We start from the raw sequence: 22,037 nt of genomic DNA, 5'->3' as shown, positions 1-22,037 counted from the left end.
GAACTAGAACTGAACTAGAACTGAACTAGAACTGAACTAGAACTGAACTAGAACTGAACTAGAACTGAACTAGAACTGTACTAGAACTGAACTAGAACTGAATTAGAAGTGAACTATAACTAAACTGAAGTAGAACTGAGCTAAAAAGAAACTTGAACTAGAATCTAGACTTTATAATCGGACCCAAACAATTTTTCATCATTACCGGGTTTTATCTCGATCAATGATTAAAGGTTTGAAAAATTTGTGTGAAAAATAAACCAATTTTTTATTTATATTTTTTTGTTCGATTTCAAACCCAGTAAAGAAATTAGACCAAAAATACAAAAAAATAATAATTTTATTGACAAATTGATAAGATTAGTTTGGCAAAGGAAGTACAACAATAATAATAAAAAAACGACAATATACTTCCCAACAAACATAATGTCAAAAGTTTGATATAAAAAAAGATATAGATTTGAATACACTTTTATTGCTTACTATGATATATATAAATTTGAACATAAATTCTCAAATTTAATTTAAGAATTTCAACAAAAACAAAACGACATTCCTGCCGTTTGTTGGGTTCCATACAATCGAGATACATATAAACTAAATCAGGCAGACAGCTGTGTTATATAGATTGCAGGGCTTGGCAGGTCTGAGTTACTAACAGTGACTGACAGGCATATGCGTTTTTCGATTCATTATCAATAATATTTTTGTTGTTTTTGATATAAAAAGATAATTTTTAAATTTTGTTTATTTCGCTTTTTGATAAAAATATTTTTATTATTTTATTATGATGTTTGTTGTTTTTAATTAAATTTGTATTTTAAAATAAACTGTGACAAAACTTTTTAGTGAAATGTTTAACAACAAAATGTCGCAATTTTGTTGTTAGTTGAACTAGAACTAAACTAGAATTGAACTAGAACTGAAATAGAACTGAACTAGAACTGAACTAGAACTGAACTAGAACTGAACTAGAACTGAACTAGAACTGAACTAGAACTGAACTAGAACTGAACTAGAACTGAACTAGAACTGAACTAGAACAGAACTAGAACAGAACTAGAACTGAACTAGAAGTAGAACTGAACTAGAACTGAACTAGAACAGAACTAGAACAGAACTAGAACAGGACTAGAACTGAACTAGAACTGAACTAGAACTGAACTAGAACTGAACTAGAACTGAACTAGAACTGAACTAGAACTGAACTAGAACTGAACTAGAACTGAACTAGAACTAGAACTGAACTAGAACTGAACTAGAACTGAACTAGAACTGAACTAGAACTGAACTAGAACTGAACTAGAACTAAACTAGAACTAGAACTGAACTAGAACTGAACTAGAACTGAACTAGAACTGAACTAGAACTGAACTAAAACTGAACTAGAACTGAACTAAAAATGAACTAGAACTGAACTAAAAATGAACTAGAACTAAAGTAGATCTGAACATGAATTAAAACTGAACTTGAATTTAAACTGAACTAGAGTTTTAGATGCAGTAACTAAAGAAACTACGCCGTTTTTATAAAAAAATCATTCTTTTTTGTTGTCTAAATATTTTTCATTTTATCAAAAGCTAAAAATCTTTAAAATTAAAAAAATATTTTGAATTGTAAAAAATCAATTTGAAACACTTAAATATATGTGAAGCATAGAGATGAGAAATATATGAAAAGAAAAGAACACGATTGTATTCAGCTGATTTTCGATATGCTTAAAAAATCGATTAAATTCGTTACACCTATTGTTCAAAAGAGAAAAATATGAAATATTTAAATCGTATTAAAGCAGCGATCAATGACAAGAACATTAATACAGGTTAATAATAAAAAAGAGATTCGAGGAAATTTTTAAAAAGTACAAATTTATAAACATTTTATAAAATATACATTATATTAGGAATAACCCCTTTAGGCTTAATATATAGAATCTAGAGAATTATCTTTTAAACCACTCCATTAGAATGCTATAATTACTTTTTAATTTTTTACCCTTAAGAACTTCTCTATGTACTTGAAAATGTGTCAAATACAAATTTATAATTTAAGAAAATTTTTCCACTTTAAACTTTTAGAATATTCTTCCGCACTTTGTAAGTTGTTTTAATTGGAAATATTATTATTTTTAAAACTAATTCCAGGGAAATAATGTTTTTCTAAAAGATTTATTAAAAATCCATTATGGATTTTTTGTTTTCGTTTCTCTCAACCACAAAGTGATTTGTATGCAGCTCATGTTACAAAAAAATGAGTACCATGTAAGTAAAGTATTTTTGTATCTTTCTCCATGTGACAAGAGGATAAAAACAACAATAATAACAAAGCAATATATGTAAGTGAATGTTGTTACAACAGATCCATATACCTACTATGCTATAGATATATGTATGAACAGTATGGAATTGAAGTCTGTCCCTGACTCCGACTCGGTCGTCTCTGCTTTAGTTTGAATTTATAAATAAGTAGTAAGAGTTTTTGTTTTTAGTTATTGTAGTGATTGTTGTACTTGGGAGCTGTCATTTCAACACAAAAAATAATGTTTTATATCCTGTGCGTTTGTTAAACCATGTATTTATTATTGGAAATTTCTTTTTTTTTCAGATTTCAAAAAATGTTTATCATTGCAGACATGTGTTTAAGAAATGTTGTGTTTGGTGTGGAGAAACAAAAAATTAAAAACTCAGTTGCTGTTTTAATAGAAATTGTTGACATATTTTGTGAAAGACAGGTAAAATGTTTTACTCAAAACATTTGTGATGATTATCTGGGAATTTTTTGTGGAAAAAAATTTCAATGGAGAGAAAAACCAAATATAAATATGTTTTATAGTTAAGAGATTCAAGGTGAGTTTAAGTTGGGATTTTTCAACATAAAATAATTTTGGAAGAACTAGAATGGAAATAGAAATGATCTAGCACTGAACTTGAACTTAACTAGAAATAGATCTGAACTAAAACTGAACTAGAACTGAACTAGAACTAAACTAGAACAGAATTAGAACTGAACTAGAACTGAACTAGAACTGAACTAGAACTGAACTAGAACTGAACTAGAACTGAACTAGAACTGAACTAGAACTGAACTAGAACTGAACTAGAACTGAACTAGAACTGAACTAGAACTAAACTAAAACTGAACTAGAATTAAACTAGAACTGAACTAGAACTAGAACTGAACTAGAACTAGAACTGAACTAGAACTGAACTAGAACTGAAGTAGAATTAAAACTGAAATATAACGAATTTATATTTTTGGTTTTCATTACGGAAATTGCAGGCAAAAATCGTAGGAAACAGGTAGCAACTGACAATTTGGAGCATATTATGGCAAATGTTTTTCTTGCAAAATTTTCTATTTTAAACCCTTCCTAGAATATTTATACAATAACCCCTTAGCTAGTGAGAGTATGTCTCACCTTTAACTTAAAAAAAAATTGCTAATAAAAATGGTTAAATTCTCATATTCAAAAAAAAAAATCATTTAAACAATTTGAAATCTACACACCTTTGGATTTACTACATACAACAAGATTAAAACACCCAAAACTCTAAAAAAACTCCAAAACAAAAACTATGTATTTGAAAGAAATAATACGCCACAGGCAGTCTTTGAAAACAATAAACGGTCACAGTCGAAAAGTAAAAAACAAGAGCTGTAAACAAAATCAGTTCGATTTTAGTTTTGTTTAGTTTCAATATGGTTTGGTGTTGGTCTTCATATAAAGGTTAGACAAAAAAAATTTAAACACCTTTTTGGCCAACAGCCATTTGTTATAATATTGTTGCTGGTGTTATTGTTTTATTAGCCCAATAATTCAAAATTAGAAACACTTTTTATTTCGAAAAATTTCAAACTGGTTTCTTAAGGTTCCTTATTAATCCTTTCAAACTTATGCACTTCTGCCTGAGTAAAAAAAAATTATAAATCTGTTTTTTTTTTACGAAAACAAAGGTGTTGCTTTAAATGGTTTTCTGACGTAATCAATTTTAATTTAAAAATGTTGCAAAAATAGCAGAAGAAAACACAAAAAACACATAAGATTGATTTTGAAACAAATTGCTGTTTTTGTTTTTTTTTTTTTAATTTAATTTCCAAGAATTTCAAAAGTTAAGATTTATTAAAAACACAAAGTTGAGGGTTAAAAAAGTAGTGTTTTGAAAAACACAGATCATTATCGTTTTGTTGAGAAATGTCAAGGAGAATAAGACAACATAAATCTTAAGAGAGAAAAAAAAGAGATTGATTTTAAGATTATTTCTTCAATATTTTGTGAATAACAAAAAAACTTTTCATAGGTATTAAAGACAATTTCATATTACCCTGATCTTTCCATAAAGGATATGTTACCCGCTTATTGAATAATGCATTGTTTATAGTATAGAGTTGATCAGTTCTATTTCAATTTAACTTCAGTCCTAGTTAAGTACAAAGACAGTTCTAATCCAGTTTTAAGACAGTTTTAGTTTAGTTCTAATTCAGTTCTAATTCGGTTTCAGTTCAGTTTTAGTTCAGTTCTAGTTGAGTTTTAGTTCAGCTCTAGTTCAGATCTAGTTCAGTTCTTGTTCAGTTCTAGTTCAGTTTTATTTCAGTTCTAGTTCTAGGTCAGTTCAGTTCTAGGTCAGTTCAGTTCTAGGTCAGTTCAGTTGTAGTTCAGTTCTAGTTCAGTTCTAGTTCAGTTCTAGTTTAGTTCTAGTTCAGATGTAGTTCAGTTCTAGTTCAGTTCTAGTTCAGTTCTAGTTCAGTTCTATTTCAGTTCTAGTTCAGTTCTAGTTCAGTTCTAGTTCAGTTCTAGTTCAGTTCTAGTTCAGTTCTAGTTCAGTTCTAGTTCAGTTCTAGTTCAGTTCTAGTTCAGTTCTAGTTCAGTTCTAGTTCAGTTCTAGTTCAGTTCTAGTTCAGTTCTAGTTCAGTTCTAGTTCAGTTCTAGTTCAGTTCTAGTTCAGTTCTAGTGAAGTTTTAGTTCTAGTTCTGTTCAGTTCTAGTTCAGTTCTAGAACAATTCTAGTTCAGTTCCAGTTTATTTTTTGTTTATTTGTCTATTTCCATTGACTAGTCTTTGGACTTAAGTTCGTTATAAATTAGTAAATGAGCAAGCAATATGTAAACTTCTTGTCGTCTGTGGCCGTGGCCCTCATTGTAATCAACCTTGCATAATTGCAACTTTCTAAGAAGATTTTAATGATTAGATATTGGAATGCCCCTTGGTCTATAGAATGCAATACTTTTCTACAAATAAATTACATTGTAATGATAGTCTATTTTCAACTTTTCCTTCTATATCAGGAAAAAATAATCTTGTGTAAGTATTTTTTTTTTTGTTTTGCCTAAATCTAAATCTAGTCTTTACCATAATCTCTAGTTTTGCATTTTTAATCTTTTAACTTATATGTATGTATGTCTATGTATGTACAAAGTATTAAGTAGAAGAGTAGGAACAAGCTTAAAAATAAATTATTAATATTAAATACAAAAGAAAACAAAAAAAGAAAAAGGAAATAAAATAAGAAAAAACAAATACTATATTTACCATTTGCCTTCTTCTTTCTGGATTTCGGCGCCATGTCTACGTAGTTGGAAGTCTGTAAAAGTTGTTGTTCAAAAATCTACGGAATTATTCCTTAAAGAAATGCTCAGCTAACTAAAGAGAATGTGGACGTTCAATAAAAGAGAGAGAGAGAGAGAGAGCGAGAGTGTGTGTAACACTGTGATATTGTTTTTTTTTAAGATTTTGTTCTTCAGGCCAGGTTTATAACTTGGACATTGTTTTTTTTTCTTGTTATTGTTTTTAAAGTTAGAAAATCAAATGACGTTTGATTTGTATAGATTTTTCTGTTCAATTGTCAATGTTGTGAAAACGTTAACAAAAGAAGAAATGCAACAAATATATTTAAAGAAGAACAAAAAAAACTGATTGCACGATTCTCTCTTTATCTCTCGATTGTTCAAGGTATTCTCCACTCAGTCTTCACTTGATTATTCAATGTTTACTGCTTACGAAGGGAAAACTAGAAGACGACGAGTTATAAACTGGATTTTTGTTTTAATTTCGTGAAAAATAAAAAGGATGATGATGATGACGCAGATAATGATGTTGTATTTATTATTGTAGTATGTAGTTGTTGTTGCTATTGTTGTTAAAGGTAAATTTAAGCAACAAACTCATGCATTCAAACAACGAAGTTAAGCCTAAACAAACGATGATGATCGTTCTTCGGTCTCAATGGCGTCAATGTTATTGTTTTTTTTTCTTCTTTACTCTGCCTATTGTTGTAGTTGTTGTTGTTGTGTTTGTGTATTGAAGTTCCCTTTCAAGTTCATAAAAGCAATAATAACCAACAGCCTTTAAGTTTATATACTAAGGGTTCTTCTTCTCGTATTAAAACGATACGTAAAACAATCCTTGTTTATGTGTGTTTGTTGTTGGTAAAGCTTTTCTTCTTCTTCTTGGGGTTTTGTTGTTTTTAGAGATAAAAGTTTTTTTTTGTAAATTTTTTTGTTGCTCTTGTTTTTGTTCCTTAAGGTTTTTATGCTGAAAATTTTAAGTTCACAGCTTTTTTGTTGTTGAAGATGGAAGTGATGTGATTGTTGTTACTTTGGCAAACTTGTTGCTGTTGTTGTTTTTGCTGCTGCTGTAGTTTAATATTTTTTGGTGTGAGGCTCGTGATCACGTTTGAGTATAATTATAGACGAAAGGTGGCGATACGTAAAATAAAAAAAAAAAAAACTAACGTACGAACGAATGAACCAGACAAACGAAAATGGAGTAAAAAATACGTTCTACAGCAGATTTAAGAAAAAAAAAATGAGGTGAAATTTAATCCATGGGGAACACATCAACCAACTGAGAACAAATAAATAGTTAACCAACACTTTGTTTTTTTTATTTATTTATTTTTTGTCTCAAGATGAATTAAGTATGAAATGTGTGTGCGTCTGCTTTTGTTGTTGTTGCTGTTTTGTTGATTATATTATTATTGTTGTTGTAATTTAGCATGTAAAACTGCACTTGATTTATTCATCAACACTGCTTGTTACACTGATAATTACAGATTTATTGATCATGTAATTGCAAAAATATTTATTGTTTTTGTTTTCACTTTTTGTTGTAGATTTTATTTATAATTTTTTATTGTTTTTTTTGAGGATTTTTTTTTTTTAATTTTTCTCAAAAATCTAAAATAAAATTTAAAATTATTTTTTTATAAATCACTTTTTTGTTTTTTATTTAAAGTTGCAGTTTTTCAGTTAGTTTTGTTGCTTTATATATTTTTAATATGCGTTTGCATCTTAAGGATACTTTGTGTTTTTTATGTATCAGATACTTAGATACATTTTATGTGTTTTGAATATACTGTTGTATTTTTTAGATACTTGTTGTGTTTGTGATGTGTTTTAGATATTCTCAAGTTAGTTCAAATATTTTTTGTATTTCACAGATATTTTTGTACGTGTTTGATAATTGAAAAGGATTTTTATACTTTTTTCTTAAATATACATTAAAATGTTTTATATTCTTTCTTTCTATATATCTTTCGATCTATGTATCTATCTATCTATCTATCTATCTATCTATCTATCTATCTATCTATCTATATATCTATCTATCTATCTATCTATCTATCTATCTATCTATCTATCTATCTATCTATCTATCTATCTATCTATCTATCTATCTATCTATCTATCTATCTATCTATCTATCTATCTATCTATCTATCTATCTTTCTATCAATCTATCTATAAAAAACAAATTTCTTATATCAACAAAAGCTCTTAAGTCAATATATCATTCAAAAATCCCAAATTTTATTTGCTTCAAATTTCTTTTAGAATATTTTTATACCTATTTCCTTGAAAGATCTTCTTCTTAAGTTAATCATTAAAATCAATAATCATTATTACGTTTTATCTTTAATTTAAAACTCTTCAAATTTTATATTTAATACGTAGAGTAAATATTTGTAAATATAATTTTGCACAAGCAAGTAGTTGTATTTAAACTAATATTTAACTAAACACTTAATAATATTAATACGTTGTTGTGTTTAAATAAATTATTAAGCGGACTAGACGAAACGTGTAGAATTTTTTCAAAATTAAATTTGCATTTTTAATATAAAAAATTAAAATTTTTAATATTAAACAATTATTTACCAAGATTTTTTTCAATATATTTAAAGAAATTAACACAAGAAATTATGGAAAAGTTAAATTTAGAAAAAAATCTTAGAGATACTTTTGTATCTTTTAAAAGAATTTATGAAAATTTCTAAAAGTTTTATTAAAAATCATATAATTTCATATTTTTAAACGAATTTCAATAAGTTTTTATTATTTCCAAAGATTCTTATTTAAGCTTTAAATAGATAGCTAAAGAAAAATCTTTAAGATACATGAATTTTCTTTCAGATACTTTTGTATTTTTTATTAAAAATCTTTAGCTTTTTGTACTTTCTTTGTATTAATTTCATAAACATATTTTTTTCTTAAGGATTGTGTGGCGTTTAATCCGAATCTGACCTCAGTATTTCTTTATATTATTAGATTTTCCATCGTTTTTGAAACCTTAATTTTGGTCAAAATTTTAAACGTTATAACTACGAGCAGACATGTTTCTTCGCCAGATATGTTGTGTTATCTGAAAGTTTAATCTATCGACTTTTAAATAAAGTTTAAACCTTTGTCGTACATGCTTTCCTCTGCAAGCTATTTTTCATAACATTTCTCATTAAAATACTTTTTGAATTATATAAAAAATCAGTTCTACTTTCATGAAATCTTTAGGTTAAGATATCTCAAATAAGAGATAATATAGAAGAGTGTTTAAAACTGTATTTTAAAGTCAAAAGTTTAAGCTTTCATTTGATATAAGGAACTTTAAAAATAAAGTTCTCTAACCGTTCAAATATGGTCTCAAATACTTGCTCAGCTAACGAAATTTCAGGAACTCTAGCTTTATAAATAATGTGTTTGTCACAAATATGACCTATGGGGTCATTTGAAATTTAAGTCCAAATTTATCTAATGAGATTTTTGAATTATTTTAAAATCGGTTATACTTCTGAGATAACATCCGTTGAAGTTTTTTTCAAATATCGCTTTTATTTAACTTAAAATTTATGCAAACTTTAGTTCAAGATATTTAGAACAAGAATAATGATATAAGAACGTTTAATTTTATTTAAAAGTCAATAGTTTAAGCTTGCATTTGATATAACAAACTTTATATAGTAATATTTCTACGCTTTATAATAACGTTTCAAAGATCCCATAAAAAATCAAGTATTTGTTACAAAATTGATCAAATTTCTGAGATCATATGCAAATTCAATTCCTTAGAAAAAGTAAAACGTTTAAAACTTTAATTAAAAATCAATAGTTTAAGCTTTCATTTGATATAACAAACTTTATAGAGAATGATTTCTACGCTTTGTAATAACGTTTCAAAGATCACCAAAAAAAAAAGTATTTTTTACGAAATTTAAAACTAAATTTATCAAATTTCTGAGTCCATATACAAGTTCAATTCCTTATTAAAGTTAAACGTTTAAAACGTTTAAAGTCAATAGTTTGAGCTTTCATTTGATATAACAAACTTTATAGATAAATATTTCCATGTGCTATAAAAACGTTTTTAATTTCACCAAAAATAAGTATTTTCTACGAAATTTAAGACAAAATTTATCAAATTTCTGAGGCCATATGCAAGTTTAATTCCTTAGAAAAGTAAATCGTTTAAAACTTTATTTGAAAGTCAATAGGTTAAGCTTTCGTTTGATATAACAAACTTTATAGAGAAAGATTTCTACTCTTTATAATAACGTTTCAAAGATCACCAACAAATTTTTAAATTTAACACAAAATTTATCAACTTATCAACAACATATTGCGAGTTTAATCCTTTAGAAAAGTATAACTTTTATATTTGATTTTTGATTTTTTTCATAATCCATTTCATTTTGAGCTGAAGAAAAATCCTTTAGATACTTTTAAAATTTCTTTTTTTAATTAAATAAAATTTAAAAGTTTAACATTTAATCACATTAATCCTGTGATAATTAAACACATTCTGCACAAGGTATTGCAACAAATTCATTCAATATATTTAAGATACTTTTAAAATTTTACACAGTTTAGCATTTTAATTGCAATTTTTCTTAATTTCGGAAAATTTTCTTCAATTTATTAAACGATTTTTTTTCATTTTCTACATTTTGTTATTTTAATTTGTTATTTTTTCGATAAAAAAAATTACACAAAATTTTTATAACAATTTTATACAATATTTTGAAAATTTTCTTTTTTTTTTTTTGATAATTTTTTTATTTTTTTCTTTTTGTTTATAATGAGAGTATTTTTATGAACTTGCTTATGGAATTTTATATATATTTTTGTTTTTTTGAGTATTTTTAGCTACACGACACGTACAATATTTTATTTAAATAAATAATAACATACACACACACACACACAAACACACATGAACACTCGTATCTATAAATTTCAAAAAGTAAAGAAGCAGAAGCAGAAAAAAAAACTTTAATTTAAATTGTTGATGTTTGATGTCTAAAAAGTATTTACGTTTGTTATTTTCTTTTTTCTAATTATTGTTGTTGTTGTTTTTTTGTATATTTTTTTCTCTCTAATATAATCTTTACACAATAAAAATAAAACACATGTATCTAGTATCTGATAGATACATTAGGTTTTAACACATACAAAAAAACGTTTTAAGAATATTTAAAAAGTAATTTTTTTATTTAATTTACTTTTTTTATTTGTTATAAAACACGAAACCGTTTTAATAATTTTTCACGTATTTTTTTTTTCAGATAAAAAAAAATTAATTTTATTTTGAAACTTTTTTTCAATTTAAACGAAAATTATAAAAAGAAAAAATTTTTTTGCAAGATGCGTTACTACGTCATGTTTTACGTACAACACATCAGGTACTAAATGCAACAGGCCGTTTTCAAAATGATTGTTTAGTAGAAATTGCTTTTGTATGGAAAATTGTATTCGTTATGATAAAGGTTTATCTTATACTCTCCAATGCTCTCTTATCACTCACTCTCTCTCATAATGTTGGTGTAAACAATAAGAGCAAGAGAGCCCTGAGTTTGCGCTCACTGTTAAATCAATATAAATCTTATTGTAATCGCTGCCAGATTTTGAAATTTGTATGGAATTGTTGAAATTTTTTGAAATTAAGAATTTCATATAAAAGTTAATGAGTGAAAATTCTAGTAAAATCAAGAAAACTGATATTTTCGAATATCAGGAAGTAAAACTTTACTTACCCGCAGGCAAATAATATTGAAGCAATTGGTTGCAAATGTGCTTACCCGACTTCCCGATACGGAACTATGATTCAAAAAACGCTTAAGACTGATTCACTAGATAATTGACTACAAATCCTATTCAAAAAATGTAATAATGTTATAGATAACGACCACTCATTACCAAGTTATGTATTAACTAACTACATTATCTAGAATACTCATTACCAAAATTTGGAGATTTTTTGCAGCGTCATACAAATAATTACTTTTCGAAACATATTACTTATCAAATGAAAGGTCTTTCGATTATCTCTCCTTTGTTATACAAATTGCCTATAACGATTCGATACCGAAATTCGGAAAAAATCATGGACTGTTTTCGGAAAAGTAATCATATCTGTATCTTTCGAAAACATATAAGCTAGAATAACACAAGATTTGAATCTCAAAGATATATAAAGTGTTTAAAAAATTTATTTCAATAGACATACGAACTCATAGACATAGCATACCAAACTTCGCTGGTATGGAAATATGGAACAATTGTAACGGGATGATAGTATTTGACACGTCGTGATATTCTTACAAAAATAATTCCTTTCTAGTACCTAAGAGAAGCAAATATCGGACTTTTCAAAAGCTTATCTAATAACTAAGAGAAGCAAATATCGGACTTTTCAAAAGCTTATCTATATATAAATCTGCTATGACCGCCAGAGAACTGCTAATATTTTGAGGTCAAGGACGAAACAAACCATTTTAGAATAATTTAAAGAGAGCGTTCTGCATCGATCAAAATGGATAGTAGGACGGGTCAAAATCTGGATTATAAGGTGAATGAAACAAAACTTCGCAAACATTACTTTCTAAATAGCTTTTAGCAGTTATTGAAATATATGGTCGAGCTTTATTAAAATGGAGTTAGTATTACGCTTACATTCTGAGCGATTTTTCGACCAATGAACGCTTCAAACGAATCAGTTGCATTCGCTACAGAGAGTTCCAGGCGAAAATATCAGCATCTCATCAAGTGAATAAAGTAAAACTTTCTAACCACATATTTTCCAAATAAGACAAAAGACAAAACATGTCAATTTTAGATTTTTCAAAGAGATAGTTCTGCATAGATCGAAACAAATATAGTACTTTTTTCATCTGAAAACGTAAAAATCAGTGGATATATACGTATCATAAGTAGTACGCGAACATGGACGCAAAACAGATATGGCATCCAGAAAAAAAGTATAATAAAGTCTTAAGATTTTCAAAACCCACAGAAGAGCATTTAACTTTACGATCTATTTTTCTGATAGAAGTTTTCTACGTTCAATGAACTAGTTGCTCAACTTTTCCTCTGCCTTAAAAGTATCTGTTAGACCTTATTTTCTTTCTGATCGAGGTTTTCTTTTAATGCTCAAGTCGTCCTTAAAAGAATTCTTCACAGCAAAGCATTTTGTGCTTTTCATAAATTTTTTGCATCCTACTCATCAAGTTACATGCTGCGCTTCTTAAGCGTCAAATTTTTGCTTTTTTACAAATTAAACTCGTTTTAGTTTATTAAAATTGATAAATACACATTCAAAATAGGATATAAATTGTCAAAATCAGTTGACATGTTCGTGCGCTGCTTATGACACTTAGTGCCGGTCCACACTAGGAAACTTTCGTAGAGAAACTTTTTCTTAATTCTCTTTTGAAGTTTCCTAAATGTCCACACATAGAAACGTTTGTTTCAGAAACTTCGTATTAATTGCATTGATTTGTTGTTGTACGAATGAGAAGAATAACAAAACAAAACAAGTTTCCGAGTACGGAAAACTCCGTACCGCGAGAGTGATGAATGATATTCTTTCTCTTTCTCTCTCATGCAAAATCAAAAGTTTCCCAAAAAGCGTAGAACGCGTGGTGTGGACTTCCAACTTAACAATATCTGTTAGATCTTATTTTCTTCCGATCTACGCTCAAGTTGTCTTCGAAAGAGTTCTTCAACATCTTTTGCTTTATCAGTATCTGTTAGACCTTATTTTCTTCCCGATCTAAGCTTTCTTTTAATGCTCAAGATAGGCATTTATTACAAATAAAAATATATGACTTTGTAAAGATAGTATCTGTTTGACAAAGGATAATAAGTTTTTATTCTGATTCAGTCCATAAGTCATCGAAATTTTTCCCACAAATTCTGCCAATAGCAGCGAACTGATGAGTTTTCAAACAACACCATCTGGTAGCCCTATTTATCACAACATAACAGGTTTAATGAGAGCACAACAAATTTTAAGAAGAGTCTCCAAAATTGCGCTTTGGTTTAAGAAATTTCTCTCACTTTATTTTTGAGAAATATGCTCCCCCCAAAAAATCTTATGCTCTCAATGATAAAAATCTCCACCAATATGTTTTTTCAAAAATGTGTGTTTGTGTAGTTGATGTTATTATTCTTGTCGCTGTTGTTGTTGTTTTTGTATTTCCCTGTTTTGTTTTTACCCTGTTATTCTTTAAGTACGAATGTGTTCAGCATATACATACATATGTATGTATTTTTGGTCTGCTTCTTTTTAACCATAATAAAGGTTTATGGCCTTTTTGTTGGATATGTTTTTTTTTTTCATTTTATTTGGTTTGTTGTGTGCAAAGCAGCGAGTGAACTCGTAATATAGAATTAATATTCTTATTCCTCTTTCTTTTCTTGTTCTTTTTTTCTCCTTGTGTTTCATTTGTATCCCCTTCCCATGCTTCTTCGTCGACAATTACATGGGCCATGTCGTTTACGTTTTAAAAGCAAAACGGCAAAATTACTCAGGGAACGAATCTTTTGAGTGGCGTATCTCATTATTAAATCTGATTGTTTGAAGACATTTGATTTTCAATGTCTGTTGTTTGGGTGTGAGTTTGTGTGTGCATGTGTGATAGTTGTTGTTGATTTTTGTTGTTTTTATTCATTTCGTTTGATCACATTTAGCTATTCTCATTTCAAGTTGTTTTGTATCTGTGTGTAAAATGTATCTGTTGGATGCTGTTGGCTTTGCCAGCAGTGTTGGTAAACGTTCAAAATTTTGTTGTTTTTACTTTTTTTTTTTTTGTTACTCAGAGAATTGTTTTTGTCTTTGTTTTTTTTTCGAGCTAAAGAAAAAAATTGAAAATAATTTGTTCAGTTGTTTTCGTGATTATTGTTATTGCTGCTGTTGTTACTGCTGCATTTGCTCTTGTCGCCGTTTTTGCTGTTGTTGTTTGTAGCATCATCCTCATCAATTTATATTGTGTTTGCAATGTATTATTAACAGCAACACGTTAACTCAAAATTGCTTACGTAGAGGGTAATTAGGCAAGGACGTGATTTGTTAACAGTTTCCGTTTTTAGTCAGTGTTCTCTTGTTGTTCTTTGCTTGCTCCTGCAAGTGTCTGATCATGCATTTAAATTTTATGTTTGTATCAATTGTCTTTCAGGGGTTAAGTCGTATTCATTGTAGAAATATAATTTGCAAATTTGATCAATGAATTTGAAATTGAATTTCTTATTATAGGAGAGGGGATTACAGAGAAGCTGAACAGAAATTTAAATGCGAAAAAAATGAACTAGAAATGAACGAGGACTGAACTAGAAATGAACTAGAACTGAACTAGAAATGAACTAGAACTGAACTAGAACAGAACTAGAACAGAACTAGAACTGAAATAGAACTGAACTAGAACTGAACTAGAACTGAACTAGAACTGAACTAGAACTGAACTAGAACTGAACTAGAACTGAACTAGAACTGAACTAGAACTGAACTAGAACTGAACTAGAACTGAACTAGAACTGAACTAGAACTGAACTAGAACTGAACTAGAACTGAACTAGAACTGATATAGAACTGAACTAGAACTGAACTAGATCTAGAACAGATCTAGAATTAAACTAAACTACAACTTTTTTTTCAATTTCAAGATTTTCAACTAAATTCCTGTCAATAACTACGTTCTCATTTAATTTTATTGACATAATTCCGATCATAATTACTGTGTGATACATAGAACCCCCTATAATTTGTTTATAAAATTGATGATCATATTTTAAATAAATTTCAATTGATTATAAACCACGACTATGAACGAACAAATAAACAACTACATAATTAAGTGATAAATTCCCTCATTTTAAAATTGATAATTTAAAACTGCTACTACTACAACTAGTTAGTTATTGGTTGCAACTTGTTGCAATTACCACTTATTGCACATAGAGTGAGCTGAGTGACTGCCTGCTTGGTTGGCTGGCTGGCTGATTGTTTGGCTGACTGACTGGCTTAGTGCTAATACAGCTACTTAGTTAATCTTGTCTAAAGATTACACATTATTGATATTGTTTATAAATTTCCTAAATACTCTGCGGTAGTTGTTAATGTTATGGATGCTGGTGTTACAACTTACTGCTGCGCTGCTGCTAAAAAAAAACCGCAAATCTCTTTTTGAGTATTTGTTTAAGTAGATTGTTAGTTGGTTAATGGCAATAAAATCATAAGTTGAAAGTAATGGTTTTAAATATATTATTTTACAAAAAACAAACTATTGTTACCTGTTGTTGTAGAGTACAGTTTTTTATATTGAAATTTCCTTTCACCTCAAAAGTCTTTCTCTGAAAGCTCCTATTGACACAGATCAGGTCAAAATATTAATAAGAGTTAAGATGGCGATATTATCAGATAATCAACATATCGTTAAGACGTTTTTTAAGTAATATGTATATCAAATGAAAGCTATATGAAAGACCTTTCCGTTCTCTTCACTTTATAAAAATTTCATTTATAAAGATTATAAACGAATATTCTTCTCAACTGTTTTTTTTTAATTATGCAAAAATATCACTCTTAAATACTAGATTACAAATAAAACCGGTAGTACGTCGATTGTATTCGACATCAACAGTCATTATGCCAGCAAAGTGTCAAAGGGGTCAGTCAGCTACAATTACATCAACTTTAAACAAAGATAGAGCGAGTAAAGCAAGTGATAAAAACGCCTAAAAATTGTGACAAAACACAGCAGCAGTCAGTAAGCAGTAGCACCAACACTATTCATTACCGGCTAACTATTAAGCTGCACTTGCTCAAACATATAAAATGAATAAAAAAACCATATAATTAACACTATTTAAAACAACAAATACATACTAAACAAATAAACAACTTTAAATGACATGATCCATGTAGAGCAGAGTAGAATAGAGGAGGTTGGTTGATCAACCGACCATAAAACTTGTTAAATTAAAACAAACTCTCGACCTAACAACCAACAACCGTACAACTAACTAACGAACCAAATGTCCGTCAAAACACTAGTGCTTAAACAATAATTAGCAACAAAAACAACAACATAAATTATTACAATTCATGACGGTGGCATTAAACAATTAGATTTAAAACTTTTAGTTATTTTGTTTACAATATCCTCACTCTATAAACATATTTGCTGCATAGAAATGAGGGTTGGTTCAATTTTGAATGTTGATTTTACAAAAAAAAAAAAAAAAAAAACACGCGCCAAACAATTAATTATTTTGTAGAAAATTTATTCACAAAATTTACTTGAACAATTAAATTTAAATGGCAGCAAATTAATTTTAATTAAATAAAAAAGAAATCATTAGACATTTTGTCATTTTAACACATTTTTATTTTGTGGTATTAAGTAAAACAAGTTCGAATAATCTATGAAGTTGCATTGATTCGAAAACAATTTTTTTTGTTTTACTATAAACAGGGAGGGTACATGTTGTGGCATGCTGCCTTTTCTGTAATTAATGATTGTGGTAAACAGTTTTTTTTTAACTTTAATTAATGTTATTTGAATATTTAATTGCAATTAGATTTTATTTTATAGAAAATAAGGTAAATCTACAGATTAAGATCCGTTTTGTTGTCAAATATCGTTCAGTTCTAGTTTAATTGTATTTTAGGTCCAGTTTAGTTCTAGTCCTTCTCTAGTTCTGTTCTAGTTCTGTTCTAGTTCAGTTCTAGTTCAGTTCTAGTTCAGTTCTAGTTCAGTTCTAGTTCAGTTCTAGTTCAGTTCTAGTTCAGTTCTAGTTCTGTTCTAGTTCTGTTCTAGTTCTGTTCTAGTTCTGTTCTAGTTCTGTTCTAGTTCTGTTCTAGTTCTGTTCTAGTTCTGTTCTAGTTCAGTTCTAGTTCTGTTTTAGTTTTGTTCTAGTTCTGTTCTAGTTTTGTTTTAGTTTATAGTTTAAGATCCGTTTTGTTGTTTAAATATCGTTTAGTTCTAGTTCAATTGTATTTTAGGTCCAGTTTAATTCTAGTCCTTCTCTAGTTCTGTTCTAGTTCTTTTCTAGTTCTGTTCTAGTTCTGTTCTAGTTCTGTTCTGGTTCAGTTCTAGTTCTGTTTTAGTTTTGTTCTAGTTCTGTTCTAGTTTTGTTTTAGTTTTGTTCTATTTCTGTTCTAGTACTGTTCTAGTTCTGTTATAGTTCTGTTCTAGTTCTGTTCTAGATCTGTTCTAGTTCTGTTCTAGTTCTATTCTAGTTCAGTTCTAGTTCTGTTCTAGTTCAGTTCTGGTTCAGTTCTAGTTCAGTTCTAGTTCAGTTCTAGTTTAGTTCTAGTTCAGTTGTAGTTCAGTTCTAGTGCAGTTCTAGTTCAGTTCTAATTCAGTTCTAGTTCAGTTCTAGTTCAGTTCTAGTTCAGTTCTAGTTCAGTTCTAGTTCAGTTCAAGTTCTGTTCTAGTTCTGTTCTAAGTCTGTTCTAGTTTTGTTTTAGTTCTGTTCTTGTTCAGTTCTAGTTCGTTTGTTAATTTACTTTCCAATTTAAAAAATTAAAAACCAAAAAAACAAAATACCACAAAAAATATTAAAACTCACGTATAACCAACAAACTGACAGACGTTTGCAACAAATTGGATGAAAGGAATTTTGAAATTGTTTAAAAACAAAACTTTAACACTTTTTTCGTTTAAGAATTTCAAGGAGACAAATAAATAAAAATTGACAAAAATAAAACACCAGCCGCAAAATGTTTTGAACAAATGAGAGAAAAAACTGACAAACTGAATTTTGCAGACAATTTATTTACAAACATGGATAAAACTGCTTTGTTGCCAACAAAATTTAGTAAATTGAATACAAAATTCTTTTTACTAAAAGAAGAATGGAAAGAAAAATGTTTAAAATAAATTGTTTCTTTGTTATTTTTAGAAAAAAAAAATAAATGAAAAATTATTTAAAATTTTCAACAAAAAAATTTTCTTGATGGTTAAAAATGGGGAATTTTAAACAATTCATTATGGTGTTTGGTTTTTTTTGTAGAGTTTTACCCTAAAAGGTGTTAATGATAAATAGAGGTAATGGAAATTTAAAAAATTTTTGGTTAAAGGAAACAACAGAAAAAAAAATTTAGACACATCATCATTATTTAAACGCGCAAGTGATGATTTATTAGCGTTCAGGCATTAAAGTGCGAATGCAACATAATGTCTTGTAAAGCATTGTATTAATGCAACACTTTACAACATTCACATACACACACACACATTTCTAATTGAAAGCTGCTGTTGGCTGCCAATAAAGATCATGATGATTTTAACAAAACATCGCAGACAAACACAAAAAAAATTGTTAATGATTCTGCGGCTGCTAATGATCGACGTTTTGGTCATATTGTTGTTATGATGTGCAACTAAGCAGTAACCTCTTCTGTACGTTAATTTCAGTAATATGACGAAATCTTAAATAAAATATCATAAACAGTAGGTTTTTTTAATTTTTAACACCTCTAATATTCGTTTGTATGCCCAGATGAAAATATTCCTCTAATTACCCGTTGTTTCTTCATTTTATATATTTTCCAAAAGCTTAAACTGAACTGCAGCTCTTGGTCTAATGTGAAATGCAGGTTAATGTTCTTTCTGATCGGGGCGGAGGTAGTGTTAAAAATATTTTAGACAGATTTTGTAAAAAATAATATCTAGTGGTTATAAAAAGTAGTAAAAAATATTCCAACTTTTCAAAATCTTCATCAATAATGTACATCGGACATACTAAGGTACAGTTAAGCTCTAGTACAGATCTAGTTAAGTAATAGTTAAGTTCAATTTCAGTTTTAGTTCAGTTATTGTTTAGTTCTAGTTCAGTTCTAGGTGGCATGTCATAATGTCCAATGTCATAATGTCCATGGACATTATGACACACCAAAAAATGACATAACGTCCATGGACATTATATCACTTTTTTAAAATGTCATAATGTCCATGGACATTGTGACACTTTGAAATCAGAAATGTATTGGAAAATTTGTTTAAAATTTAAGATAGGGACGCTCTTATCCCGAAAAGAATTGCTCCTAAATTTGGTAATTGTTACATTTTGGACTCCTATTAAAAAGTGGCCTGGATAGCCGGCCTTCGGCCGGGCGCAGGGGTTTCAAACTCTGGGGTATTTCGAACACCGGCTTCGCTAAATTAAGCCTTTTTTGATATATGGACTCTTTGAAATCCATGGACTTTATGTCCCATTGCTCATGGACATTGTAACACTTTTGAAATTGTCATAACGTCCGTGGACATTATGACTCAATTTAGTGCGTCATAACGTCTATGGACATTATGACATTGGACATTATGACACGCCACCTCAGTTCTAGTTCAGTTCTAGTTCAGTTCTAGTTCTAGTTCAGTTCTAGTTCAGTTCTAGTTCAGTTCTAGTTCAGTTCTAGTTCAGTTCTAGTTCAGTTCTAGTTCAGTTCTAGTTCAGTTCTAGTTCAGTTCTAGTTCAGTTCTAGTTCAGGTCTAGTTCAGTTCTAGTTCAGTTCTCGTTCAGTTTTAGTTCAGTTCTAGTTCAGTTCTAGTTCAGTTCTAGTTCAGTTCTAGTTCAGTTCTAGATCAGTTCTAGTTCAGTTCTAGTTCAGTTCTAGTTCAGTTCTAGTTCAGTTCTAGTTCAGTTCTAGTTCTAGTTCAGTTCTAGTTCAGTTCTAGTTCAGTTCTAGTTCAGTTCTAGTTCAGTTCTAGTTTAGTTCTAGTTCAGTTCTAGTTCAGTTCTATTTCAGTTCTATTTCAGTTCTATTTCAGTTCTAGTTCAGTTCTAGTTCAGTCAAATTCGCCTTAATATTTCACAAAACAAATTTGCATTAGTATCGCCATTTCGTTGAAAACAGCAAATCCTTTCCATATGTGCAACATCTTCCAACTAAAGAAACGGAATCCAGCAAAAAATCCCAATGATTAAGGAACAATGATGTGTTTTTTTCCACACAGCCACAAAAATAAAGAAGACAAATAACAACAAAAACAACGACAAAGAAGTCAAAATACAACAAAAACAGTGCACACAGAAAAATCTTCAATGTTGCTTTTCTGTTTTAATAAAATGTCTTACAAATGATGGGTCTATGTAGTTCGAGAGGTGTTAGAATGCAAGTGTAGGAGTCGTGCAGAGAGAGCGCAAGTTTAAAAACTACAGGAACAGAGAAGCAAACTCTTGCAGATGCTTAAATACAGAAAAATTTTAAGAAAAAAAAAAACACTACCATCGACCGTGGCAGTCATCATTAACCTTGCAACAGGCTACCAAACAATGTCATGCATGTGTAGTAGTGTATATCTGTGTTTTTTATTTCCTGATAGTTGTGAACATTGAATTATAAACCCAGTCAACTTTAGCAGACAATAAGACAGTCTAAGACTAACATATAGAGACAGGGAAAAAACAGGAATTAATTTCAAGTTTGTTTGTGTCAGAGATTCGTTATTTACGAATGTTGTTTAAGGGTGTTATATCTGTATGTTTTTATTAAAAAATGTACGGGGAAACAAGCTCATGGAAGCAAAATTTCTTTCATTAATCGGACATTCGTGTAATTTCTAATATGAAATATAATTTACGGTTTAAGCTCTATTTCAATTCTTTTTTAGTACCATCTCAGAATTATAGTAAAATTTAAGTTCATTTCGCTTTAATATGAATTTTAATTCTTAGTTAAATTTTAAATTTAGTTATTTTTATTACCATAAATATTCTTATTTTATATACCATATTATTTATGTGAATATATTTATTATTTTTTGAAACAAGAAAAAAGTAGCAACACAGCTGCTCCAACCAAACTCAGTTATACAATGAATAAAACAAAAAAGCAACTAAAACACCAACTGATAGTTACATGTCTTTAGTTTAAGTGTTAAAAAGATAAAAAACTGAATGGTAAAAGGTGTTACATTATATTCAAAATATTATTAAAAAAGTGAGAAAAAAACGAACATTTCTTCCCCTTTTATTTTTGTTTTAAACACATTTAGACATTAAAGAGGAGCAGTAGATGAAACGTTATTAAAACCAGAAGATAATTGTTTAAGTGGAATCATATTTTCATATCATGATTGATTGATATCTAAAGTGTTAAAAAAGAGAAAATTATAATGATGGCATGGAACTGCTACAGGTCATGGAATATATAAAAATGGCAACATAATAATATAGAGTGAAAAAAGAAGTTGCACATGAATTCCAAGACAATAAAATAATGTAGAGAAAAAAGGAAGCAGAGTATGTAGGGATCATTTGTGAATTTAATCTTTCAAATTAACTCGTTTTGCTGCCACTTTTTTCAATTATTAAAACAGAACTCAAACTGAACAAAAAGTTAATCGAACTAGAACTGAATTAGAACTGAACTAGAACTGTACTAGAACTGAACTAGAACTAAACTAGAACTGAACTAGAACTGAACTAGAACTGAACTAGAACTGAACTAGAACTAAACTAGAACTGAACTAGAACTGAACTAGAACT

At 28.7% G+C, this 22,037-nt stretch overlaps 1 protein-coding gene across 2 annotated transcripts in view; it reads right to left on the bottom strand.

The window, feature by feature from the left end:
* Positions 1 to 22,037, bottom strand: part of LOC111684178 (bone morphogenetic protein receptor type-1B) — a 245,163-nt gene that overhangs the window by 59,938 nt on the left and 163,188 nt on the right. Inside the window, exons 1-2 of one of the 2 annotated variants that reach the window (XM_046956576.1) lie at positions 10,769 to 10,947; positions 5,527 to 7,172 (exon numbers count right to left, since the gene is read on the bottom strand). The exons of the other annotated variant lie outside the window; for it this stretch is intronic. Coding sequence (XP_046812532.1) covers positions 5,527 to 5,560 — 34 coding nt within the window. The 5' untranslated portion in view covers positions 5,561 to 7,172; positions 10,769 to 10,947. Of the gene's footprint in view, positions 1 to 5,526; positions 7,173 to 10,768; positions 10,948 to 22,037 lie in introns of those variants that run through there. 2 annotated transcript variants of the gene reach the window in all.

The sequence above is a fragment of the Lucilia cuprina genome, chromosome 2, assembly GCF_022045245.1.
Source record: "Lucilia cuprina isolate Lc7/37 chromosome 2, ASM2204524v1, whole genome shotgun sequence".
Classification (NCBI taxonomy): domain Eukaryota; kingdom Metazoa; phylum Arthropoda; class Insecta; order Diptera; family Calliphoridae; genus Lucilia; species Lucilia cuprina.
The sequence above is the reverse complement of the archived record's forward strand: the minus strand, read 5'-3'. Positions and strand labels throughout refer to the sequence as shown.